Source organism: Nyctereutes procyonoides, unplaced genomic scaffold (assembly GCF_905146905.1).
Source record: "Nyctereutes procyonoides isolate TBG_1078 unplaced genomic scaffold, NYPRO_anot_genome, whole genome shotgun sequence".
In the NCBI taxonomy this organism is placed as follows: domain Eukaryota; kingdom Metazoa; phylum Chordata; class Mammalia; order Carnivora; family Canidae; genus Nyctereutes; species Nyctereutes procyonoides.
Genome location: NW_026575120.1, coordinates 21,077,334 through 21,104,315, shown reverse-complemented (window position 1 = coordinate 21,104,315; position 26,982 = coordinate 21,077,334). Strand labels below are relative to the sequence as shown.

At 55.5% G+C, this 26,982-nt stretch overlaps 1 protein-coding gene across 2 annotated transcripts in view; it reads right to left on the bottom strand.

Annotated features, from left to right (window-relative positions):
• Window positions 1–26,982, bottom strand: part of PTPRN2 (protein tyrosine phosphatase receptor type N2) — a 720,648-nt gene that overhangs the window by 357,339 nt on the left and 336,327 nt on the right. For both annotated transcript variants that reach the window (XM_055335454.1, XM_055335455.1), the window contains exon 11: window positions 19,798–19,877. In XM_055335454.1, the coding sequence (XP_055191429.1) occupies window positions 19,798–19,877 (80 nt within the window). The remainder of the gene's footprint in view (window positions 1–19,797; window positions 19,878–26,982) is intronic.

The following is a 26,982-nucleotide window of genomic DNA, read 5'->3' as shown; positions in this document are numbered from 1 at the left end:
CACTAATGAAATGTTTAAAAAATATATATTAAACAAAAAAATGTTTTTACAAGATAAAAAATAATCCTCCACAATGCAATAAATTGCAGATCACCGAAATTTTTTTTAACTCTTTAGATGATTTCAGTTGTTTTTGGTTTCAAAATCTAGAGACAATCAAAAAGAAAAAGTGTTGGCAGAATTTCTGTTTTTACGTTTTTCTTTCTTGCTTCGACTACTTGTTACGCTGCCTAAAGAACATGATGAAGGTGCTCTTGCATGACCTGTGGCTTTCAGATGGTCAAAAAGTTTATTCCGGGATGGAAATTCACTATGGCAGGTTGTACAGCTGATAAGAACATCACTCACTGTCTGTGGTTCAGCAGGTACTTTGACAGATTTTTTCGTATCTTTGGCTTTCTTTCCTTTGAGTTTAGGAGCATTCTTAGCTTCACTTTTTGGATCATCACAGAGTTGGACAGTCTCTGTGACACTGCTATTTGCTTGGGGACTACCTTTCAGTTCTTTGGCACGGTCTTGATTTAAATTGGTATCTTCTGATTCAACCTTTACTCCTTCTTCAGTTCCATTTTCATTAAAATTATCATCATAATTCTGTGCTGGTTTCTGTTTCTTTTTCTTCTGCTTTTTAGAAAGCTTTTGTTTTGGTACATCTTCTATTTCTTCCGAATTGGCATTCAATGGATTTTCATCAGTTTGAGGTCCTGAAAAATTTTCTTCCTCCTCCTCCAACTGTTGTTTTAACAAAACAACCATTTCCTGATGCTTCTTTGATTTTTCATGATTCCTCATAGCCTTTTCAGTATTGAAAGATTTGTCACATGCTGGGCAGTAAAGGTCATCGTACAGCTCAGCATCCTCAGCTTCATCACTGTCTTTACCTTCGTGCCCATCTTTGAGTTCAGATTCCTCCATCTCATCTTCATCTGATCCATCTCCAAACTCCTTCTCACACAGTGTCCCTGGAACCACATGCTAACATCCCTCTCTGCTGGCAGGATGCAGCCTAGCACACCCGCCAAGCACCTAAACTGCGCGGAGACGTCACATCCAGAGAAACGAGTGGATCTGCAAACCTGCGGCATGAAGAGGCTGGAGAGGAACAGCATACCCGCCGATACCGCACACAGTGATGTAGGAGCAGCTCTGGTCCGTTAAAGTTCCAGTTAGCAAGAAGTCACTGTAGACTGAGCCCAAGACACCTGCGACCATGTGGGTGCCAGGCGGGAGAGGCTAGGCCCTTCCCACTGCGGGGATGACAAAGGCCAAAGGAAATGTAAGATTCGGGTGCTGTAAATAATACCGAATGTAACAGATACAAACACTTGGGTTTACGCAAACTGCTCTTAATACTTTTCTCACATCCCTTCACTGTGGACCACGTGCTGCTCAACAGTTCCTTGCTGTTGCTCCTACCTCCTCAGGGAAAACTCACCGGGAACAGGGATGCTGCAGGCCCGCTGCTCCCTGTGCACCTGGCTGGCTGGGGCACACAGTAAGTGCTTAGGAAACACCTGCTGGTTGAGAATCTCAAAGGACCTCTGACTGACACCTTGGGTGACGGTGATGGACACCTGCCGCCACTGCACTGGACAAGGAGGAGGGTTGCGTGCAGATTGGTGGCTGACACAATACTGGAAAACAGATTCTAACAGACTACCTAGGCATGGATTTATATTATGCTCTATTATTTTTTTTTAGATTTCATTTATTTATTCATCAGAGACTCAGAAAGAGACAGAGACACAAGCAGAAGGAGAAGTAGTCTCCATGCAGGGAGCCCAGTACAGGACTCGATTCCAGAACCCTGGGGTCATGAAGGCAGATGCTCAACCACTGAGCCCCCCAAGTGTCCCCTATGCTCTGTTATCATTACTGAAAGGAAAGCTTGCAGTTTCCACATTGGTAAATTCCATATTTCTGTACAAAAGAAACAAAAATATATACCCATGAAGTTTCTGGAAGGTCTGTGAATCATCTGGCCATTCCACAGCTGTGAGAAAGGTGGAAGACTGCGAGGGAAGCTACATTCTTCATGGCTCCAGCGGGTTGAGATCATGGCCCCAGAGAGTTAGGATCACCCACCCTGTAAGGGGAAAGCTCTCCTCTGATCTTCGTGAACAAATGCAAGACTTTACTACCTTCTGCAGACAAGACTGTGGTCCTTCCTAATTGTGTCCAGGGTGTCCAGCTATGCAGGGTGGGGATGTGAGCAGGACTTTCACTCTTGCTGCCTGACATGAAGGTTGCTAAGCTTTTCCACAAAAACAATCAATCATCTGCAAGACTGTGTCCCCCACAGCAAACAGGAGTGAGTGGCGTCTGGGCAACGGGGACAGGGGTCTGACCTCGCCCCCACACTGTCTACAATAGACACGGGCTCCAGAGCACAACCAGGATCACCGGCAATGAAACGGGGCAGGTACAAACCTGCTCATGGAAGTCTGTCCCAAATCCCAGGGCAGCCGAGTGAGCAAGCCTTTCTACAATGCAGGCCACTCGGGATTGACTCCACGAGGACATTTCCCCGAGGGGGCAGGATGCACACGATGGGGTTGGTATTTCACTGTTATCTAAAACCTGCACTATTAATTCATTGTCACTCCCTCAGAAGGTGTGTGGAACACCTACTAGGTGCAGACGTGGTGCAGTGGGTGGAGGATGGACCAGATCCCAGCACTGCTGGCAATGACAGGTCAGCAGCGTAGACCTGACCTTTTTATAGGACGTCATGGCACCACAGTTATAAAAGTAATTAACCGTCAAAGCAACCCTGTGGGGTGCTTAAGATCAGGAAATGTAAAGTAACTTTATCTGAGTTATAGGATTTTACAAACCAAGAGCCAATGCCATGTGCATGGCAGCCTTTGGTTAAGTGGAAGATGACCGGAGGCAGAACGCACAGGAAGGGAGGAAGAGGGCCTGGGAACTGAATGAGCTGGAGGAGGGGGCGGGGTGGGGTGGGGGGGAGGGAGGAGGGGGCAGGGGGATGAGGGGCAGGGGGATGAGGGGGCGGGGGTAGCAGGGGGTGGGGGGGCAGGGGGTGGTCCTCTCCAAGGCTCCATCCGTCAGAGTCCTGCTCCCTCACCCTTCAGAGGCCTCACCTCCACAGACAGTAAAAACAGCAGCATCCGACACGTGTCCCAGTTCCTACTACAGAGGGAACACTCAGGAGCCAGTTCTACATTATTTGCACCCTGGGCGCAGATGGGGCAGCCACGGCAGGAGGGGCAGGGCACTCCAGTCCCTGTGAGAAGGCCCCGCACCCCATATTCCACAGGAACACGTGGACCAGGCTGCAATGGGGCAGGAGGCTGTGCTTCCACAGGGACCCAGGGCCACTCTGGGACAAGCACAGGGACTCCCTCAGCCATGCGCCCAGGCTGCTCGTGTCCCTGGTCACCAGCCTCACTGCGGCACAAATTACGTCCTCTTCTGCACACAGGTTGCCAGTGTCCAGCCTGACCATGACAAGACACGAGGACTGGGCCTTCTCACGAGGACCACCTGGAAGCCACTCCAAGAAGCGTGCTAGCTGAGAAGATGGCAGGTGTGGAGGGTAGCCAGAGATGCTGAGTGAAACCCCATTGACCTCCTAGGACATGACTGAGATCCAGCTGGATGATCATTGGAGGGTTTTTCAGTAAATCTCCCTATTTGAAGAACAAAGTGAGGTCTGTGGTTCCACCAGGGGTGAACACACACACGGGTATCAGCCCCAAAGCGACCGGGGTCTCAGGCTAAACCCTCCAATGGCTGACACACAACTGGAGACCCCGGACATGACTCGGGCTTTCTAGAAACCAGTCACTTCATGTGCAGCAAGGGTGCATGTGTTTCTGGCAAAAATGCCACGAGTGAGTAAAGCTAAGCTAGTACCCATGCCACGAGGCTCCACACGGCTGGAGAATTAAGGTTTTTATTAAAAAACATAAATTGGAAAGATGTTCAAATTCTTATTTCCTATTTTTCACTTTTTGGCAGTAAAGGTCCCAGCAACCTGGGTAATGCCACCTGCAGTATCCCAGCTCCTGGCCTGGGTCGATGGAAGAGGAGAGATGGGGATGCATGGACACTTGGCACCACAGCCACTTGTCCAGGGGAGGGGGCGGGAGCAGGTGTCAGAGTCAGTGCAGTGAAATCTTCCTATTGATGCATCTTGAGCCTGACAAGCAAGAGAGTAAAGGCTTGCTGATGGTGGGCAGGCTGGTGGCGGCCGACCTGGAGCAGAGCATCAGGTCCCGGAGCCCTGGCACTGGCCCTGGGGACCTGGGGGTGGTCCCCCCTGCGGCAGGTTCCTCCGGCAGACACTTTCTGCGAGGGGTGCATCTCAGCTCTCACGTGTCCTACAGCACGTTTCCCAAACCCCCACCCCGGGAAGGTGGGGACGCACCTCTCAGCAGTAATCCCACTGCCCACCGTGTGTGCCCCCCATGCCACGCCCGCCACCCACCTGCTGGGAGGCCCGTCTACATCTGTCACATGCTTCCTTTTAATTTATCCTTAATCCTTTCAGATCAGTTGCGGGGCAGTAAGCAGAGTAATAACAAGGGAGGGGAGTGGCGGGGAGGCCTGGTGCCCCTGCGTGTGGAGCCTCCAGGGACGCTCATCCCCCAGTGCTTGGTGGGTGCCTGCCCTACACAGAGCACACCCCGCACACTTGGGCGCTGTCTCTGAGGGACAGACGAGGGAGGTGTCGTGGCCACTGGAATCGGAGCCGGAAAACAAGCACCACACTTAGTAACGAGATGAGCCAAGGCAGGTGCTTTGTTTCCTTCCCCTCATGGGTGGGCCTCAGCCCAGGAAGAAAATGAGGGATGCACATGGCAGCTTTGTCTCTCCGGCCACACGGAGCTTCAGGAGGACGCACTATGTTCCCAGGGGCTGCCGGGTCTCTCCTGCCGGCCCTCATTTTCTCAGACCCAGTCCTTGTAGCGGCGGGGCAGCGTGCCTGACTCCTGGCTCCGCAGATGTGACAGTTCACGTGTAGGCACATTAGCGACCCGGTGTGACGTGTGCACCCCTCCCACTACTGGCAGCATCCCCGCCCTCACCTCAGGGATAGAAACCACTCCGTCTCACTCTGCACGTGGTGGGGTGGCCCCTCTCCGTCTCTGGGGTCCAGTGTGAATCAGAAGCTCGTCTACTGGCCACCATGCTGATGATGACAGCTGGCGTGCCTAAGCCGCTGCCACGTGCAGACACTGTTCCTATCATGTTTGGAGGTGGAAGTGGGTGTGGAAAGGGGTAACAACCGCCAGCTCAGGTCTCCAACGCCAAGGCTCCATGGACGCCCCTCCGTTCCCAGCACCCCAGGCCTGCCATCCTGTCACCCCTCCAGCCTTTCCTCCTGCTGCCTCTGGTTGAGAGCCCTCTGGCTCCACAGTGACTGGGCCTGCTGCACTTCACCTTCTGCCCTCCCGGCCCTGCTGTCCCCAGGCCCCATGTCCCTGGGCAGCTCAAGGGTGATCCCCATGGTTCCCTTGCAGAGACCAGAGACCCCTCTTGGGGAGGCTGCCCACACCCCGCCTTCTCCTGCCCTGTCTCCTTCCTTGCTCCTCCTGACCCATGGACCAGAAGCCCGAACTCACTGGCCCGGACCCTCTGCTGACCCTGAAGTTCCTCGGGGAGCTTGGCCAAGTCCATGGTTCCTACCACGCCACTGGCCAACCCTCTGTGCACCTCAGGGAGCGCTGCCTGTGGGTGGACACCCGGTGCTCAGTCATCACTGCCCACTTGCCTTCAGTGCCAGCAGGAGTTAAGAGAAGACAGTGGTCCAGGCACACAGCGCCCACTGTTAACCATCCCACCTTATTAGGCCAAAAAAGAAGAAAGAGCAGAGGGCAGCCCAACTCCTAAAACAAGCACATTTCTGAAAAGATACGTCCAAGCCAATTTACTTCTTAAGTGGCCTAAGTTACCGTTTAAAACCCTGTTGACAGAATTATGTTGAAAGAGCACAAGCATTCAGCAGATGCAGACTTTCATGGGTCACTTTAAAAGCAATTATGCTTTTATTTTTACATTCACTTAGACTCAGAGAAAACTGTAATTCACAGAACAAAAGCTGTACTAAATTGCGTGTCATCACTACTTGTGGACGGCTTCCTTCAACCTCTGGGCTCAGGCTCCTGTAGCCCTCGCAGTGGAAGCAAGCTCACGTCCACGTGGACACGTCTCTCCATGCTGACCTCAGAGGCTCATGCCGGCCGCCTCCAGGAAGTCCTCTGGCGGTGCACAGAGGACGGCGAGTGCCGGCTCGCTTGTGGGCTGGGCTGCCGACTCCTTGCTCCAGGCCTTTCCAGTACCCACATGCTCCGTGCTTTGTACCCGGTGCCCGGCTCGCCCAGGCTCAGGTGACACGGCCACACCTCGGCCCTGCGAGCGGTGCAGGTGACGGGACCGTCCCTCTGCGGCCGGGCTGGTAAGACCCGCCACCATGCCCTCCCTCCCGCGGCCCTGCTGGACCCGCTGGCTGGTGCCCCGCTGGCTGGTGCCCGCGGGCTGGCCCGCCAAGGGGAGGTCTCTCACGTTCGGCGGGAAGAAGACGCTGGAGACGCGGTCGCCGCCCACTGCATCGCTGCGCAGCTGCACCAGACCCGCACTCACACCCACGGCTCCCTTCGGAGGAGCCTGCCGGGTGGCACCCCTGCACAGGACGCACGCTGCGCGTGCCACGTACACAGCACTACCGAGGAAACGTGTGCTCATGGGGTGAAGAATCCAGGGTCGCTGAGCCCCCCACGCCCGTCGGGCACAACAGGGCCCAGGAGCGCTGGCTGGTTCGCTTCCTGCTGCGGCTACGAAGGCGAAGGCGGGGTGAGCAGAGCCCCGGGGCAGCAGCATGTCGGAGGGGCGGGGGCGGGGCTGCCTGACCTCAGGCCCGCTCACACTCGCTCCTTTTTTTTTTTTTAATAAATTAATTTTTATTGGTGTTCAATTTACCAACATACAGAATAACACCCAGTGCTCATCCCGTCAAGTGTCCCCCTCAGTGCCCGTCACCCATTCACCCCCACCCCCGCCCTCCTCCCCCTCCACCACCCCTAGTTCATTTCCCAGAGTTAGAAGTGTTTATGTTTTGTCTCCCTTTCTGATATTTCTCACACATAGATCAATGGAACAGAATAGAGAACCCAGAAGTGGACCCTGAACTTTATGGTCAACTAATATTCGATAAAGGAGGAAAGACTATCCATTGGAAGAAAGACAGTCTCTTCAATAGATGGTGCTGGGAAAATTGGACATCCACATGCAGAAGAATGAAACTAGACCACTCTCTTGCACCATACACAAAGATAAACTCAAAATAGATGAAAGATCTAAATGTGAGACAAGATTCCATCAAAATCCTAGAGGAGAACTCAGGCAACACCCTTTTTGAACTTGGCCACAGTAACCGGAGAAGGACAAACAGTGTATGTTCTCATTCATTTGGGGAATATGAATAATAGTGAAAGGGAATATAAGGGAAGGGAGAAGAAATGTGTGAGAAATATCACACTCGCTCCTAAGCCGAGACCGGACTTGGGGAGGAGCAGGGAGGGAGGCCCCTTCCTCCACACTTGGGCCTGCACGCACACTCACACACACCTGTGAGTGCTCACTTACAAGCTCACAGGAGCTCATGTGCTTACACATTGCCACTCACAGTGTACAAACATCCTTGTACCCTCACACAGCTCACACACACCTATGAGTGCTCTCATACAAGCTCACAGGAGCTCATGTGCTTGTACATGTTCACTCACACCCACACAGTGTACAAACATTCTCACACACTCACACATGCTCACACACACACACCTACAAGTGCTCACGTACAAGCTCACGGGAGCTCATGTGCTTCTACATGCTCATTCAGTGTACAGACATCCTCACACACTCACATGCTCACCCACACACCTACGAGTGTTCATGTCAAGTTCACAAGAGCTCATGTACTTACACATGCTCACTCACGGTGTATAAACATCCTCACACACTCACACATGCTCACACACACACCTACAAGTGTTCATGTACAAGCTCATGGGAGCTCATGTGCTTACACATGCTCACACCCACACAGTGAACAAACATGCTTGCACACATATGCCTCCACAAACCTATACACACACCTACATACACTCAAACACATTCACACCAGGCTCACACTCACACACCAGCACTCTCACATGCTTGCATGGCCACACACACTTGCCTGCACGTGTACACTCACAGCAGGCTCATGTGCTCTCGCACATGCTTGTACACTCAAATGTGCCCACACACACATGCCTCTGCACACACATGTGCACACAGTTGCAGACACATTCACAAACCTACAAATGCTTACGTACACACACATTTGTATGCACTCACACTCTTGCACACAAGCATGCTCACACTCACACATATGTTCACATTCACAGACTTACCCACATGCTTGTACATGCTTGCACACTCAATGGATTTACCAGTCGTTCTGGTGTACAGTTATTCCGAGTGATCTTGAGGGCCAGCACCGAAAAGACCTATGACACACCTGTTGTGGTCACTATGCACACACGGAACCCTGTCCATGTGCCAGGGCCACCAGAAAAGCTCACCTGAAGTAGGGCCAGCATGTTCCCCCCAGCAAATACCTGGCACCTTTATCTTCACATTTTGATGATTCACAGCACTGATTACAAAGTGCCTCAGCTGGTAATAAGGCACTTCATTTTTCTTCAAATGTGCTTTTTATTCAGTTCACAGATGAATCCAATTAGCATATCATTGTGACTGATTAAATATGCCTCATGTAAATTTACATGTCAAAACACTCTGAACTTAAACAGATAGACAAGCCTGCCAGGCGTCCATAAACAGCTTTGCAGGCACAGCCAGCTTGAAACACAAAAGCTGAAGTTTAAATTTGCAATGACGACCAGGTAGAGACAGAGGAAGAGGAAAGAGCTGGTGTTACTCATGCATGAGGAGAGAAAATGAATATAGACATTTGCCTCTCTTTGTCTCTGACGAAAAGCTATTGACAGGAGACTCCCCGTCTGCATCCAAGGCTGTCACATCAGATGAGCTCATCAGGTGATGGAAATTCAGCCTCTGATCCAGGAAAGGTCCCTGGGCACTAGAATTGAGGCTGTTTCAAAGAGATTATATTATCTTAGACAGCAGGATTAAATTAACATGGGAATGACTTCTACAAGAGGAAATTTTTTTGTTAAACATGTGCTAATGTTTATTATGCATAACATTTTCTTATCATAAGTGATCTCCTTTGATGTTTGATTCATTTGTTCGTTGGTTTCTGACACTCTTTTCAGAAGGGAGCAAAATCCTGAGGCTGATGACGAGATCGTGAGTGTTGATGGAAAAGCCTTCCCTGAATTCCTCTAAAAGCCACGGCAGCTGCAGCTTTTGTGGGTGATTTGGGGGAAATTTTTTTAAATCACAAATGATATGAAGTTTGGTGAACAGCCAGAAACACTTCCTGGGGGAAGTCCTGGGTCTGTGGTCATGGGGTGGGTGTTGTCACTTCTCTGTCACACCTGGGTGCCTCCTGCAGAGAACTTGTCCCTGGCAGCACCGATGGCCGCCCCCTCGAGGCATGTCCCCTTGGGGCCACACCTCCCCAGGTAGCCACCAGCCAGGATGGAGGGGATGGACCGGGGGTCTGAGACCCGCCTGTGTCGGGGGCTGCACCCTTCTCTGCCTGATTCACAAACCCTGCAGTCATTTGCTCCATCTGACCCCATACACACCTACTTCCCAGCATCCCACGTGGTATGTCACCTGCTACAAACACGGCTCTGCTCTCTGGTTATCATCTTGTGGGTGGGTTACCCTTTCAATGACGAACAAGATCAGTGAAAGTGATTTTCATGAACTAACCCAGGAAAGGGTTTGTGGCTGGGTAGACGTATGGTTGCTTGTGGGGGAGCCTCAGAGAACACTAGGGCAGTAGGCTTCCAACCAGCAGGGGTGCAGGCAAGCTTGCGGCAGGCCAGACGCCCCACGGGTAAGTGCCAGGCGAGTGCCCGGCACTCAGGGCGGCCCTTCAGCTATGTCTGGGCTTAACCGGAGGACAAATGGGGAGGCCTCTGCGTCTCCTCTTCACATCACTTTGCTGCCAAAGCTCAACTATTCAATCAGTGGAAACAGTACAGGAGGAGGGGATCATGTTCAGGGTCAACCGTGGCGTCTGACACCGAACAGGGAGCTCGGCAGAGGGATGAGCTTTAGGACAAAGCAGAAAACACATTTTCTTAGTGTGCCTTATCATAAACCAATAAAGAGATTAAATTTGATGAATGTGGTGAAAGAAAGGCATTAAACCTAATAGGCATGTTCCAGAAAGCTGCATATAAATAAGTCCCCTTTCACGGAAGGAGTGTTCCAGCCCACCAACGAAGACTGAAAGATGCCCCAGAGCAAGCAAGCAGGGGACCCCGTGAGACTCCCTTCCAAATTAGGCTGAGAGGGACCCCCAGCTGCACGTGAAGGGGGTGGCCGCCATCAGGGCATCCCCACTGGATCCTTCCTAGGCACCTGCCTCTGTGGGTGTTACTCCCACCAAGGACACTAGCACAGAAACCCATGTCCAGAGGGACTGGGTGGCCATGGGAGGGAGGGAAGGAGGATGCCTCCATGGGGAGTGTGGTCTGGGGATATGCACATGCTCTCCTCCAGGATGCAAGTGTTCAGACACCTTCAGGGGCCAGAGGGAGAGGCCCCTGCACAGGCCAGGCTGTGGGGTCTGTGTCCACCTGAACGCACCAGGCTTCACACACAACCTGTGCCTCCAGAACAGATTCTTCTGCAGGCACCAAGGCCCTGACCCTTCCTATCCCTTCATGGGGCCACCATGGCTTCCATACCTCAATGTGAATGGAGCTGGGGGCCTGGCAGCCACTCCTTCCTGATTGTACCCTCACTGCTGTCTTTTCCTCTATCCCCTCGATTACCAAATCCTACCGCTGTCACTTCCTGCCTGCGTTTGGAGCTCTGAGCCCCACCTGCCAGCACCCATTCAAGCCACACTCCTCCTGGGGTTCTCCAGCCCTGCCTGCCCTGTAGCTGTCCACAGAGGACAGCCATTGGCAGCCCGACCTTCCCGCACCCCCGTCGTGGCGCCTACCGCAGCTAGGACACCTGCCCACACTTGCACAGCTGTGCAGGCTCCCTCAAGCTGCTAATTGTACCCCCACGTGGTGTCAGTCTCCCCCAGACTCAGGTGGATCCTCTTAACAATGCTCCATAAATATGGATTATCACATCTTAACAACTGACACCTTGGTGTGCAGTGGAGCAAAGTCTGTCTCCCACCAGCTAGCCATGCCTGCAGCTCCCCAGGATCATGGGAAAGAGGGGCTCATTCCATCCACCTCCGTGGGCCACACGCAGGCACTGGGAAAACCACTTTATAAGAGTGCACCATTTTCAACAGAACCACATCAGCCGTGGGCCCAGGGCTGGGTTGGCCTGTAAAATGCTGCGAAGGGTCACAGGGGTCAGCTAGGGTACATTCACGGGCCACAGGTTGGGTCAGTTCTCCACAAAACGAAGTACTGCAGGAGAAGGAGTCTGCCACATTGGTTTCTCTGCTCATTCAATTTTCCAGCATCATTATTAACCTCAGTTAAATCGTGTCGGCTGTTTTTAATTTGAAGGGTTGTTCCAGGACACCCAGTCACTCTGACAGGTGAGAACGTGGCCGACAGTGCTCACTGTATTAACACCCCCGGAACCATCACAGAGCTCCTCCTTTAATTGTTCACAGGCCAGAGTTTTCTCAAGTGAAGACATGAAACAACTGCCCAACATATGGAAAACCAGGAACATCAGCACCTTTTGTTAAGATGGTGGCCGCGTGCCTCTGGCAAGTGCCATTTGGACACTCAGGGATTTCATGTTTATCTGGCATGATGTGTCTGTAGAACTGGTGATGCTCAGAAACAAAGACGAGCTGCAGACGGACACAGTGGCCATGACAGGACAGCTGCCCCCGCAGGGACAGCTCCGAGCCTGCAGCCTCTGGCTGGCTCAGGCCGGTCTGTCCGGTCTTATCGGGGCCACTAGGCACAGGAGCTGCCATCACCACTGCCCCCCATTTGCGATTCTATCTCCTCATTTAGGGGAAGGACAAGAAATGGCCACCAACCCGCTGACCCCCTCCCGCATCCAGGATGGGGCGCAGCTGGCTGACTGTGAGGTGCCTGCATCCCTCCTGGTTGGGTGAGGTCCAACCACCTCATCCACCTGGGCCTCGGGCCTGCCCCACCCTCCCTTTGTTCACACGTGGCTGTAATCCACACGTGTGTCTGCGCTTTCGTTCTGCCCACAGAGAGATGCCATCCACGGTGACCTGCTGTGTGCTCCCAGAGCCCCCCTTCCTCCAGGGAGCCACTCCCAGGTGCTGGGGCCACCCTCTGGGTCTCTGCTTCCTTCGCCGCACATCCAGCCTCTTCCCGCCGATCCTGGGGGTCTCCACCCTGAGCATCTGTGCTGTCGCCCCAGTCAAGCCTACGGAGCCTGGGACCAGGACTGCCTCCCAGAGCTGTGACCTCCCTTCTCTCATGCCTGGTTGGCACATCACACAAACCAACCCTGTTCAGGTTTCCAGGTTCACGTCACACCCGCAGCTTCTCAGCTCATACGACATAAATGCCCAAGTCCCACTGGACACGCGGCCCTTGGATGTGGATCAGGAAGAGGCTCTAAAGGCCGTAGTGCGGGGGAGCACCCCAGGGCATCACCCGTCCAGGGAGGGCTGTGTCACAGAGCTGACTGGCGACATGCCTGAGTCACCTGTGCTGACGTAGATTCGCCATAAAGTGCTCACCAGTGCCATCCTGACTGTCCACGATCAAACACTGCCCTCCGTTACAAATGCAGCAGCTGCAGTTCCCCATGGAGGGAAGAGAGGTCATCACAAGGATGGGCCATGCTGGAGCTCGAGCAGGCCAGGCCGCCCTGTCTGACCCACCCTGCCCTGCGAGGCCAGTGTGCTCCCCATTTCACCGAGGGTACCTAGAAGCTAGGAATCTCCCAAACCGCCAGAGCTGGGAGGTGAGGCACCTTCTCCTGGACCCCATCCATGTCCATCCTGCTTTGGGGGTTTACACAACAGGATCAAGCTCTCACCCCACACACTGGGTTCCACATACACCCTGCTGGTTAAATTCGGCCACTTTCCACCAACAGGGTGAAGACTAGGGAGTAGGGTGGGCACATTTACTGAGCACTGTGTATCCAGAGGGGGAGGAGGGACCCCTGGGACCCACCCCCGCCATTTGGCCTGGGAAGCCCCCAGGTACCTGTTTGCAGCTGTGGGGGCAGACAGGGGCTTGCTGGGCCAGTGAGGTAGGTGGGCCGTTCTCACAGCCGTAGGTGGAGAGGCTGGGGCTCCAGCTCCCATCACCCTCCAAAGGGGCGGCAAGCACGCAGAAGCTGGAGCAACAGCAGGAAGCGTCCAGGACCGCCAATGCCCAGTGAGCACCACCGACCCCTGGGGACCTTGGGGCACAGAGCTGTGACCCACTCAGCCACCTGCAGGGGGCACGCGCTCCTCCCACGGAGCATACATGTCACTCGGTGTCGGCCTTTGTCTGGGAGGAAACGAGTGTGGATCGAACAGTATGGTTTGTCGTGTTTGGTCTAAAAGCCACCCCGGCCCTGCTGGAGCACTGTCCATAGATCCGAGCAGAGCTAACCCCGCCTGTGACTGCCCACAGAACCCATGGAACCCCCGGCCACATCGACTCCCCTACGCTCGGGGTGACACCGCGAGGAGAACTGGCCTCTGATCAGAGAAACGCGGCTCTGGGAGGCTTGTCCAGTGGGGCTGCTGTGCTGTTGGCACCACCTCCTCCCGGTGAATGCTGGGAAAGTGCCAGAAGCAGTTCCCTGGCTGTGCAGGACAAGGGAGGGGCCAGCGCCCTTCCCGCCCTCACCCAGTTGCCTCCTGGAGGCCGCAGCCGGCGGGCACTGGTTCTCAGGCCCCCCCTTGCTAACCAGCCCTATGGCACCCCCCTGGCCCCGTGGGGTCAGGTCCCCCGGCCCCCTCAGCCCACGAACAGCCCGGGTTTCCAGGACAGGCCTGCACGCCTCCCAAGGTAGGATGGCTGGCTGCCTCGGCTGAGAGACACCCCTTTGCCTTTGCCCGGCTCCTTCTCAGAACGCTTGGTGCTTCCTGATGACGATGGGACAGGTCATGGGCATCACCCCATCATGCTTCCATCCTTGTGCGTGAGGCATTCAAACTCAGCACCACATGGCAGGGGCACACGCTGGACTGGCTGTGCTGTGTTACCTGATGTAACACTGTCCCTTCAGCGTCCACTTTGCCACGTCACACTCAACATGTCACCCCCCCCCCCATGATGCCATGTCCCACTACCGCTGGCTCATGCATCTTCCACCTTCCCTGGGGGGAGCCTCTACAAGGGCAAAGTCACTTTCACTCAGCCAGTGGCACTGCTGCTACACAGTTCCTGGTGCGAGGCTGACGTCCAGTAGGTGTCACTTTGGGGGGCGAGTGCGCAGGAAACTGGACCCTGACTGCGAAGCCGACTCAGGGGATCTACTGACCCTGAGATGACGGGACTCACTAACCCTGGGTAGGTGTCTCACCGACAGGGCAGGTTCCTGCCTGGGTCCCATACTGGCCTGCGGCCCAGGGAGGAAGCAGGGGCAGGGCCAGGACCTGGCCTGTGGCTGAGGTTGGGCCAGGTGCCCTGCACATGCACCCTGGGTGGCTCCTTGGGTCCTGTCTGCCCCTGCTGCACCCCCAATGCACCCCCCAACCCCCGAATCCACTTCTGCCTCCCCAGCACTCCCAGCCCCGGAAGCGCATTTCTGGATCTGTCCCACAGTGTGACCCTGCTGCATCCCTGCGGTGGTTCCATGTCGGCACCCAAGTCCCGATGTGCCCAGGAAGCCAGGCGACCACCTGTGCATGTGCAGCTCACGAATCACTCCCAACACCACGCATCACCCCAGGTCCGCATAGGCCAGTCCCCGCGTCAGGAGGAAAGCCAGCCCCTACCATAAGCGAGGTCCCCGTCCACACCTGCTGGGTGGGCAGAGCGACACAGCCAGCACAGGGGAGAGGGGCGTCTCTGACATGCCCGTGCACAGAAGCAGAGGTCGCTGTGCCCGCACGAAGAGGAGAGCACACCCTGTTGTGACCACAGCAGGTTCCTGAGGCCCCAGACGACCCTGTGGCCAACTCCATGATCTCACTTCTCCACAGCAATAGGAGGCCCATCATTCCCGTGCCCCGTCCAGGCCCCCTTGCCCATCGCCTGCTCTGCACTCCCCAGGAACAAGGACTGGCGCCCCAAATCCATCTGTTTGCCCTTGTCCTCATGAAACAGTGGGAAGCCCTCATCAGGGCAGCACCCCAGGGAAAGCACGCCACTCCCAGCCTCACCAGTGCCCTGAAGGACACAATTCTGTTCTCCGGGCCCCACAAGACCAATGTGTCATCTCAGGATCTTCAAAGGGATGAGAGGCCTCTTCCTACATTTTGCTTTTGAAACTTGTGACCTGTCAGTTCCATGGATGCTCAGCACTTCCTACAGAGCAGCAACCACATAGGACGGAGCTGCTGGAGCCGGAGCACAGGCTGTACTCCCTCCCAGGAGGACCCTCTCCAGCTGCACAGTGCACCTCACTCTCTATGTCCTGCCTCCGGGCAGGCGCCCATCTCCCAGCATCACAGCTTCTGTGTCCTTGTCCGCCACCTGTGGCCACTCCCCCACACCTCGTTCTGGAGTTCCACAGGCCTAGCAGATGCTGACGTAGTGGCCTCACCCTCCCGTGCCATCCACCACCAGCAGCATGCTGCCTGCTAGCCTCACTGGCAGACCCTGACCACTACCTGGGACCCCGCAGGCCAGCCAGGCCTTGCAACCCCTCAAGCTGGAACCTGCCAGAAGCCGCTGCACAAACAGGAGCACACCCCCCCCCCCCCGAGTGCCCCTGGACCCTCAGCCAAGGCTGGTGTCTGAACAGCAGGCCCACGTCACTAGAAATGACAGGTGAGCCTGTCCCATCCTTCCTGCTACGGGCACATCAGGCCTCTTTGGGAGCACCCCGTGGCACCTCAGAACCCCCACCCCGCCGGCTGCCATGACCTGAGGCTCTGCTCTGGGAGGAGTCACATCTCAGAAGCGTGCACAGTCCCTGAGAACTTCTACCATCACAGATCTTTCACAGGGATCTCATTCACCTGCAGGCGAGCATAGATCTTCCTGGCACATGGGCCCCAGTATTTCCAGAGCACCCTGCCTGTTCCCTGGAGGAGTACAGCCCCCCTCTCTGCCAAGGGCCACCAGCCCATCTTACAGGGCATGCGATCCAGCCACAGTGGGACTGCAGCTACTGCAGACGGGTTCTCCCCATCCCCCCGACCAGTGACACCTGCACCATGCAGCCCCGCGTGCTCACCGGGGCCCAGAGTGGATGGCACACGGTGTGTGTGCCACCCAGGGTCGCCCTCTCTGCCTGTGGGCCCTTGGCCAGCCTGCCATCACCGGGAGGAAAGTATATTCCCTCAGCCACAGGTAAGCCAAACTTGAGGGCTCCCAGTAGGTGCTAAGGACAATACCCCACACTACACAGCCTGATTCAGGACTGACCCTGGATTCCAGCCCCCACCCTGTCCCTGGCAGGTGGGCCCCTGGTGCATTGGCCCTGTGCCTCATATGGCTGCCTGTCCTCACCTCCCCACCCACCTAAGAGCCAGGTTGTTCCTGGTCGCCCACCCAAAGCCAGCTTCTTTGGGTGGCCTTACCTGGTGAGGCCCCTCCCCTGGGCACCTGAAACTGCATCCAGGCCTCTGGAAGGCAGGCTGACTCCTCCTGAGGAGGCTGCTGTCCTCTGGGTGCTGACACGGCCTAGGCCTGTGCAGTGCCTCCCCTGGGAGAAAACCTAAGGAAGCCTGAAGCACAAGGCTCGCTTGGAAAGACAGTTTAGATGGTCAGACTAAGCATCTCAGAAGGGCTCCTTTCACTGGGCCAGGTGCGACTCCATCATCCTTTCCAAAATAAACATGCCCACCCCCTTTACCCAAACGCCAGAAGGCTGGGCAGCACTCACTGTGGACAGGGCTCTGGGGTCGAACACCCTGCACACAGGCACAGCTGCCTGACCTCCCACTCTGTAGCCCACATTTGATGTGTGTTAAAGCATTCCTGTATGGAGGCGAGCCCCCAAACTACACTCCTGGAGCCTCAGAGTCCAGAGCTGAGCCACGAGCTAGTGTCCACGAGAGATGCCACAGGAGACACGGCCTTGCCCTCTTCTGTGCAGATGATGCTTCCATCAGAAGCAGGACAGCAGCACAGCAGAGAGGAGACTCACTAACCCTACAGGTGCTCAACGGGAAAATGAGGGGGGCTGTAGGAACAGGTGATTTCAGAGGCAGGGCAGCCCACCAGGTGGCTCCCGGCAGGAAGATGGGGCCCAGGGTCACGGGGTGTGCTGTGCTGCTGCCGACGGGAAGGAAGCACTTCTCCTAGGACGGGACTTAACCAAACCTTCTCTCGAAGGAGAAATGCAAAAACCGATTAGAAACATACTACTTGGAGTGAAAGACCAAGGAAATGCAGGGTAGGAAGGGGTTTCTCTGTCCTGCCCAAGACGCTGAGATGGCGCGGCTGGGAAGGTTACAGGGCACGACCAGGTGTGACGCCTCCACTTGCGACCATTTCGTGGTGCATACAGATGTTTGATTACAAACCCACATGCCCGACACACACATAGCACAACATGGGAACAGTGGGCGCTCCTGCACACCCGGCGACACAGGGGCACCTCGCCCGGAGGCACCCACTGCCTTTGCACACCTCAGGCACACCATGTATTCATGCCCAGGTTCACAAATTCAGCAGAATGTCCAGAAGAGAATCACATCACTCACGGAAGGCCAGCTGCATCCACCCCTCAGGCACACAGCGTTCATGTTTGACAGGAGCCATGTGGTGTTGATTGCACCCCTATTCATTCTGGTTTGTTCCATTCTGCACGAGATTAGCACAAGAACTCCCTGTACATTCCCTCAGCAGGGCTGTGCCATCTCTGTGCCCCTGGTGGGGCTGTCGGGCCAGAGGGGACCAGACGTGGCGCTGGGTGTACAGGCAGCAGCCCCACCACCACCACCGCAGCCCCCAGCACACAGCGTCCACCCCATCAGTGCCACTGGGCCGCTCGCACCAACTAGGGCTCCATGCCGTCTTTGAAACAAGAAACTACCCAAAGTTCTTTCCCTGCTAACACGTGACTAAGCCTCATGCTTGGTGAGCTCGGTTCTCTTCCTGGGACCCATTCACTCCCCTAGGGACTTGGCACGTGGTACCTGCTATGCATTGGCATATCTACTACCAAACCACAGAACCCTGATAGTCACAAATGTACTTTCCATCCTCTTTCTCCTACGTGGCATCAGCTATGCTCTTAATATCATAAAAGGACTCACAACATAAGAGAACTAAGTTTTGAGACTAGGTATATATGTCCTTTTGCACGTGGTTGATGAGCTACAGCTTGCACAGCTACGAGAGCCCATACCAGCACATGCTGTAATTCAGTTGATTCAAGTGTACGGAAAGTTGCTGCAATGATGTTCAAACATACAATCGATGGGGAACATCCCGTCAGCACACAGTACCTCGGTGCACATCACGAACACATTTAAAATAACCGAGAAACTAGATTTTAGGTAACAGACCTTGTTTTCCCCAGAAAGCAATAAAATAAACAGAAGGCTATTCAGTGAGGGTGCGTCACCATGGGTACCAAAGAGGAAAAGGCTTCCTTCTGCTGTGTTCTGCTCGTCACCGCAATGTGACGGGCCAGTGAACCCAATGTTGACAGCACAACCGCCCAGCGCTGGGAGGAATGGCCATGGACACAACAGCTGTGAATGTGTTTCTGTGTCTCTGCATGAAAACGCTGGTAACTGATTTGGCCTCAAACATGTTCAATAATCTCTTGTTGAGCAGCTAGGACCATAAAACGGATGCCGGAGGGAAGGAGGAGCCCGTGGTCATGAGGGGTCGGAGCTGCTGACACCGAGTCCCACTCCCTGTTGGGAGGCAGCGTGTCTGCAATGAATGTGGCTGGCCTCCCTTGCCGAGGCCACATCAAGCTGCCCCCATACTCCTAGTCAGTTAGCCCGACACCCACGGCCTGATGGTCACACAGGACCCTAGAGGGAAGCCTGGGGCCCTCGGCGCTGCACAGAGCCTCCTGGAGGAAAGGCAGCTTGGTAAGAATCCTCCCTCTACCAGACGTGACTGGGACCCAACATCATCACTTTCAGGAAAAGAGCTATGAAGGGCACCAAGACGGCTGGCAAGTCAAGTTCACCAGCAACCAAAGCAGGTGAGACAGCCCGACTTCTAGCAGCTGGAGCCCCCCAGCTGCCCACACCCCGGCCGACACCATCCCACTGGAGGTGGCTTGCTGGTTCTCAAGGCAGGTGCGCAGGAATCTCCAGGGCCTCGAGGGCGAAGCTGGAACGCAGCTCCCTGTCTGTTTAAACCATCCTTCCTGCCCCGTGCAGGTCCCTGACAGAAGATGCACCGGTGGGACACCAGGGACATGGGGTTAAAGCAAATGGCACGTGTTCTGTTCACACAGGGCCGCCGCGGCCCCTGCTCCCCCACCCTTGCCCCTCCATCTCAGAGGGCCCACATGGTCTTCATTACACACACTCCTGCCCCGCAGCCAGGCCTGTGGACAGTGGCAATGGGGATCTGGGGAGACTGGGCCTCCCTGTCCACAGGGTGCGTGGAGCAGCCTTACCTGTGGCCTGCACCACATCTGCTGTCGTCAGGTTCCAGATGCTGGCGCTCACCCTGAAGGTCACCGCTGGGCCCAGAACACTGAAAGAGAGGAGGAGAGAGGAGCTCAGAACAGCCCCAGCACCTGAGCTGTTCCCAGCGCAACATGGCACACATGTGTCAGAGCCACCGCTCACACCACGCGTGACCTCGGCCAGGCTCCAGCGTCCTGGGCACCGTGACTCTCCCCCCTACATTCCGGGAACTCCACCGGTAAGTGGTGCTTCTCAGACCCCCACACAGCAACTTACAAAACATTCAGATCACCCTCAACAAACCACCAAGAACAAGCAGAAAAGGGAAAATTGCGATGGAAACAGATTTGAGTATTCGGCCCCATGGGAGTGGCAGGGATGAAAAGCAGGAAGGAAAGACACTGGGGTTTTTGAATTCCTCTTGACAGGAACCATTTAAAAACCTATCAGTCATTAAGAACTATTTACTATAAAAATAACTATCAGGGAATTGCGAGATAGGGATGATTAAAATTTTCAAAGCTTCTTAAATACTATGTTGCACATGAGTTTAAAAAATATATTACTTTTTAAGTAATTTTATTCATCTGAAGAGAAGAGGGAAGGAGGGAGGAGAACAGGAAGGGGGAGGGGGCAGGGTGGGAGGGGAGGGGATGGAAAGGGAGGGGGAAGGGCAGGGAAGAGGAGGGGGAAGGGGAGCGGGGAGGAGGGAGGGGAGGGAGACCAGAGGAAGAGGATGTCCTGCCCTCTCCACCAGCCCTGCTCTGGCCTCGGGAACTACCCCCAGGTCATCGTGGTCCCTGCCCTGCACCTGCTTCTCCCGGGGGTCCGGCTCACATCCCCATGCCCAGCCTGTTGCCCAAGGCCCTGCCCCTGGAAGACCCTCTGCTGCCCAGTCGCCACCAGCATGGCCCTAGGATGCATCTTCCCACAGAAGGCCCAGTGTGGCTTCAGGCCCACGAGACCTCGGATGGGCCCCTGGCACCATTCCCGCAGCTCCGGGTCCACCTGTTCCAGCCCACAGACCTTCTCTTCCACCTCCTTGCACAAGAAACGTCTGCATGGTCACAAAGTGCTGACGACCACATCCCTCCTCCCCCCGTGTCCCCGGCACCAACCACTGGACCCTGGCTCGCGTCTTGGCGGAGCCACGTCCTGGCCCCACACATCCCCATGGCCATCCCTGCCCTCCGGCACATGGGGTCCCAGGCCCCTCTGGAGCCCCCAGTCACCAGGCGGCCCTCCTCCCATTCCCAGTGGGAGCCCCAGGCCCTGGAACCATGGCTGCTTCTGCCTCCGTGGCTCACGCCGGTGGTTTTCCTGCTGCCTCTCCCGCCGCCCAGTGAGTGAGGCCCCAGCGCCCCTCAGCACCTCTTGTGGCCTATCATCATGCTCTGACTGCGGCCTGATCACTGTCAGGCCCTGACCACCATCACGCCCTGACCTCAGCAGACCCTCCCCAAGACCGCCTGGCAGGTATGGCCGCACTGAGCATCTAGCACCAGGGATCTTATAGGATGCTCCCGGCTTCCTGGCACGGTTGGCTCTGGGGGCTGTGGGGAGTTGGCAGCACCTCACACCCAAGGGGGAGGACAGACCACGGCTGTGCCTGAGTCATGATGGCTCTGCTTCTACACGGAGGTTGGGAGGGGCCTCGGTGACTTGAACAGGCCTCTCACCTGCCATCTCAGCGGCCTCACAACCTGACCTCAGTTTACACCTCAAGTGGGGGGCATCTCTAATCCATCGTACACATTTGAGAAATCCCGAGCAATCCTCTGGACCTAAATCCTCCCCCAGCTGCCAGGAGGCCTCTCTGAAGACCCCAGAGGCTACAGGTCAGGGAGCAGCGTGCAGTCACACCCCCCTCTCCCTACACAGCAGGAGGACACCCCTGCCCCTGCGAATGCACCTAGGACTCTGGGGAGCACTCCCGCAGGTTGGCATCATTGTCACCAAGGCTGTTACAAAAGTGCTGGTGATGCTCGCTGCCCCCCCCCTCCCCAGCCCTGGCCCATCGCCTCTGGGGCTTGTGAGCTTGGGACGGAAGGAAACCTACCGTGCAGAGCAGGTTCAGAGAGGCTCCGAAGGGGCCTTGCACCCTCCCCAACACCCCTATTGACATGGAAACGGCAGTCTCTTTCCAGACCCCTCAACCACACCTCTATGTCCTGTGTCACTCTTGTCCCCCCCTCTGCCCTCTAAAGCTCTGGCCTCCATTCCCTCGGCCATATGGGGAGCCATGTTCTGGCCAAGGGGCTCCGGACCTGCCTGCAGCAGCTGCCGTGGGAAGCCTGACTGCGCCAGGGCGGGGAGCACATCCTGCAGCACCACGAAGGGAAGAGAGGGCGGGTGTCCAGGGCTGAGCAGGGACCACTGTCCTCGGCCGTGGTCAGTTGCTCCACACGTGTCCCCACGGCCCTCTGACCCCACCACCCACCACACAGGACTACACCAAGCTTCCCTTCTAAAATGTGAAGCCCTTGAAGGAGTGCAGCCGGGCCCCAGGGGCAGTCATGGGCCAGGGACCCATAGCTGGAGAGTGTCGGATCCCCAAACCAAAACAGTTTGTGTGGTAGACGTTAGCGAGAGCCCACAATCCCCCGCAGCAGCGCCTGGAGGGCCTGCAGGATCCAGCACGGAGCGCGCCAGTCCTCCCAGTGGTCCCCCCCTTTCTGCTCTGTGACTCTGGGAACTCCTATCAGTCCAGTGCCTTCCTGGGTGCTTTCTGAGCCCAAGGCTGTTTGCAAATAGCGGGTGGAGACACAGGCTTCATCCCAGCCCCAAGGGCGCAGAGGCTCTCTCCTTGGGGAAGGGTGGGGGAACTCCTCGGCCCTGGGGTGCAGGCTGAAGGCCCAGGACACAGGCCGAGGAGAAGGACTGTGTTGGGAAAGGGCTTAAAATATCAGACACAGAAATGGTAAGAATGCTGCCGCCCGGCTCTGCTGGGCTTCCTCCGTCAAGGTGAGCGGGGGGAGGTGCCCCCCACAACGTGCCAGTGCCACACTAGACCCTGGAGGGGGGAGGGCGCTGCTGCAGCTCAGTACTTCTGCTGCTATTTTTTATGAGCCTTACATTGCTCCCAGCCATAAAAAGCAACATACTGCCGACCGTCACCCTCTCTATCCTGTGTGTGGGGATGAGGCAGCAGCCAGATTGCGCAGAAATGACTTGGTGACTAATTCCTGAGGGATGCCTTGCCTACCCTTCCCCCCAAGCACAGGCCCATCCCGGCGGAGGGTGGACAGAGCACACAGACGTGGTGGCTGACAGAGGAACACGGTGAGACTGGTGGGCAGGGTCGAGGGGTGAGGGCGAGCAGGAGTGCACCTAAGTGTGAGCCCCTGGGCATGCTCCTCTCTGGCTGTCAGGGCTCCCGTACTCCCCGGGGGCTCAGCTGAGGAGCAGGTACAGCCTGAGGCCAGCTCGGCATCCCTAGGCAGGCAGCGACAAGGAACAATGAGATCAGCGACCTTCTAGGTGACAGGAGGGAAAGGAAGATGGTGTCAAGAAACAAACGGAAGAGCTCAGAGTGGGTGCAGCGCGTCAGGGATACGTCCTGGGGGAACTAGTGCCTTGGGCTACGCCATGCCAAGTGCTGCCATCGTCCCAAGGATGGAGTACGCATCCCCTGGGTGAGGTGCTCCATGTCCTTCCTGGGAGCCAGAGGATAGACTCTGGGGTGCCCTGGGGGGCTCCGTCGGTGAAGCATCATCCTTCGGCTCAGGTCATAATCCCACGTCCTGGGATCGAGCCCCATGTTGGGTGCCCTGCTCAGCAGGGAGTCTGCTTCTCCCTCTGCCCCTTGCCCCTGCTCATTCATTCTCTCTCTCTCAAATACATAAAATCTTAAAAAAAAAAAAAAAGATGAACTCAGAAGCAAACGGTGGACCTCCTGGAACCTTGTTGTCACAGCAGCCACTCAGGGGCAGCCTGTCGGCTGTGCTGTGGGCCCCCGTGCCCTCCAGGGACAGAGACAGAGAGGGTGTGGCGTCCTTTCCAGATCCTGGCACCAGCAGGGACACCAGCCGCCAGCACCGTGCCCAAGGGCATCCAACAGCTGTGCATCCAAACACCCGGCACGAGGTGCCACCATGGCCCCTCCGCCTTGGGGTTCCATTCCTCGACGGGGTTCTCCACCCAGCTTCCTCGTCGACCCCCTAGTGGAATGGTCCAGACGTTTGCTCCCCAGCAGCTTCTGTCCATGACACATTAATGCCACAGATGCACCTGTGTCTGTTTCCAAGCTGGGGCTCCTCCTCATCGGGTCCCATGTTCTCTCCCCGGGAGGTGACACCCCCCGCGGGGAAGGCATGCTCCAGACCCTTCTGTGGTGGCCGGGGCTCAGTCAGGACGTCCGTTCCACGTGGAGGCTGGCAAGACCCTGTAGAGATGTTCACACCTCCTTCTTCAGCTCCGCACTCTTACTGGGAGCAGAATCCTCTCCTAGGCCCTGGGCGCTATCAACACTAAAGGCCTCCCTCCACGCTCTGCAGGACGCCTGTGTGCAAGCCTGGTGAGCAGCAGGGCCTCCTCCACCAGGGGGATGTCTGCCACGCAAACCCAGTCAGCAGGGCTCCCCGTGCCCCAGGCTTCTGCATGCGGCTCCGGCTGAGCAGGATGCACACAGGCTACGGAGTGGGAGTGAGCGCCAGGAGCTGCGGCTGTCCCCCTCCCAGGCCGCGTGGCCTGGGCCGTCCCGACCCTTTGCTCAGAGCTACTTCTTCAAATCCTTGACAGGAACAGTCCCATATGCATAACATGGCAGAAAGGACAATTCCTGTGTTTAACCAGAAAGTAAAAAATAAAACCGGTGCCAAAGCCTTGCAAAGTCTCTGAAAAGGAAATATAACACCTGATATTGGAGTTGGACAGAACACAGAGTTGTCTTTTTTAAAAAACAAATTATTAAATAAATAAAAATTACTTTATTTATGTATTTATTACATTTATTATAAATAAATGATTTAATAAATGAGAGTTTCTCATGCAAGCACCATATGCCAACTCTACGGATACAAAAAAACTGTTTAGATTGGGAAGAAATTATTGAAATGGACACAAAGAAAGATGAATGTCAGATTATAAGGGAAAACCTATGTTTCCCTACAAAACAGAGATACTCATTCATTCCTTGGCTTTCAGATTCTCGGTCAGAGTCACCCTGTAACCGCTGGAGACATGCCCCATACATTTTTGTTATTTGCAGAGTTTGTCTTACAAGGTGACCACAAGCGTGGGTTTAGGGGAACACGGGGAAGCCCGGGCTGGGCCTGCTGGCATCCGACCATGTTCCCACCAGCCCATCAGTGTGCCCCAGGCTTCTGCATGTGTCCGTACAACCACAGCTTACTGACAGATGCTGCTACCTGGGAAGCAGTGAGCCCACCTCCTGTAGCACCTGTCATTCAGGCCTGACCTCAACTACCCCATAATAGCGTTTTCTGCAGAAAGCAGGGCCCAGCCTCCTCGTACACAGGACATAAGATGCACTATGTGCACGTGGGGGCCGTTTCCAACAGGAAATCACCCACAGAAGGCACGATGACAAGGAGAATGTGGCAGTAACAGTGACAAGTGCGTGTTTACAGTGTGGGCTGACACAGGAACGTGGGTGCTGCAGTTCAAGCTCAGCCGGGAGTGTATGAGACAGTAGGGCTCTTCCCTGCCCCCCTGTGCCTGTCCTCACGTGACCACGGGAGCACTGCACAGATTTCGGGGTTACCATATATCCGCAAAGATGGGATCACAAACAGTGGGGGAAATGGATAAAGAAGATGTGGTTTATGTGTACAATGGAATATTACTCAGCCATTAGAAATGACAAACACCCACCATTTGCTTCAACATGGATGGAACTGGAGGGTATTATGCTGAGTGAAGTAAGTCAATCGGAGAAGGACAAACAGTGTATGTTCTCATTCATTTGGGGAATATAAATAATAGTGAAAGGGAATATAAGGGAAGGGAGAAGAAATGTGTAGGAAATATCAGAAAGGGACACAGAACATAAAGACTCCTAACTCTGGGAAACGAACTAGGGGTGGTGGAAGGGGAGGAGGGCGGGGGGTGGGGGTGACTGGGTGACGGGCACTGAGGGGGACACTTGACGGGATGAGCACTGGGTGTTAGTCTGTATGTTGATAAATTGAGCACCAATAAAAATTAATTTATTAAACAAACAAACAAACAAACAGTGGGGGAGCACTGTGTCTTCTGGGGTCTGTGTTAAGCACGTTCACACACATCCGTGACCTTGTTCTTGTCATATCCTACACATACTGTTGTAGGGAGAGCCGGGGCCTGAGACCCCCTTGGCACCTGCCCTTCCTTGCTGTGTGCTCTCAGCACTGGACACTCGATAACCTGCAAGGTGAGGATATTAGTACATACCTAGAGGGGTGTTTGGGTGTCCTCTAAACCGACCCCATCACCCTCTGCCCTATCCATCTAGAGCGGTCTGCTGCTCCCCCAGACCCTCTGGTGAGGTCCACACCTTGGGCCTTCGTGGGCTCACAGCACTGCTACTGGCCATGGAGCCTCACAACCCAGGAGGTCATCCTCCATCTGGAATGACAGGGTGGATACAAAGAAGGTCAGCCACTTCTCACCTGACCCTCCGCCTCCAGGATGGCAAGCTCGTGGTGGGTCTGGTGGGGTTGCCTTGGCAGAGTGGGCAGGTGCACTGTACATTACCTATATGAGGTGCTTTGCTCTGACAGCACACGTGCCACTGGAGGTCATTTTCCTGTAGGACCGCAGGCTTTCTGGCCGCCCAACTCACTTCCTGTGACAGGGGCTCCCATTTGTGGTGGAAGAGATGCCACGGGTGGAACCCGCCTGCCCAGACACAAACCCTTCCCACTCTAGTGAGAGAGAGTCTCCATGGTCTCAGCCTAGGAAACCATAGTGGGTATGTGGGTTCCCAGGGATGCTGCAGAGGCCCCTCCCAGAGAAACATCGTTATGAGGAGTTAATTCCCCATCAAGCTGGAAACAAGATGAAACGGTATCTATCTCCCTGGGACACCTGCGTGGCTCAGTGGTTGAGCATCTGCCTTTGGCCCAGGGCGTGACCCTGGATTCCTGGGATGGAGTCCCACATCGGGCTCCCTGTAGGGAGCCTGCTTCTCCCTCTGCCTGTGTCTCTGCCCCTCTCTCTGTGTCTCTCAT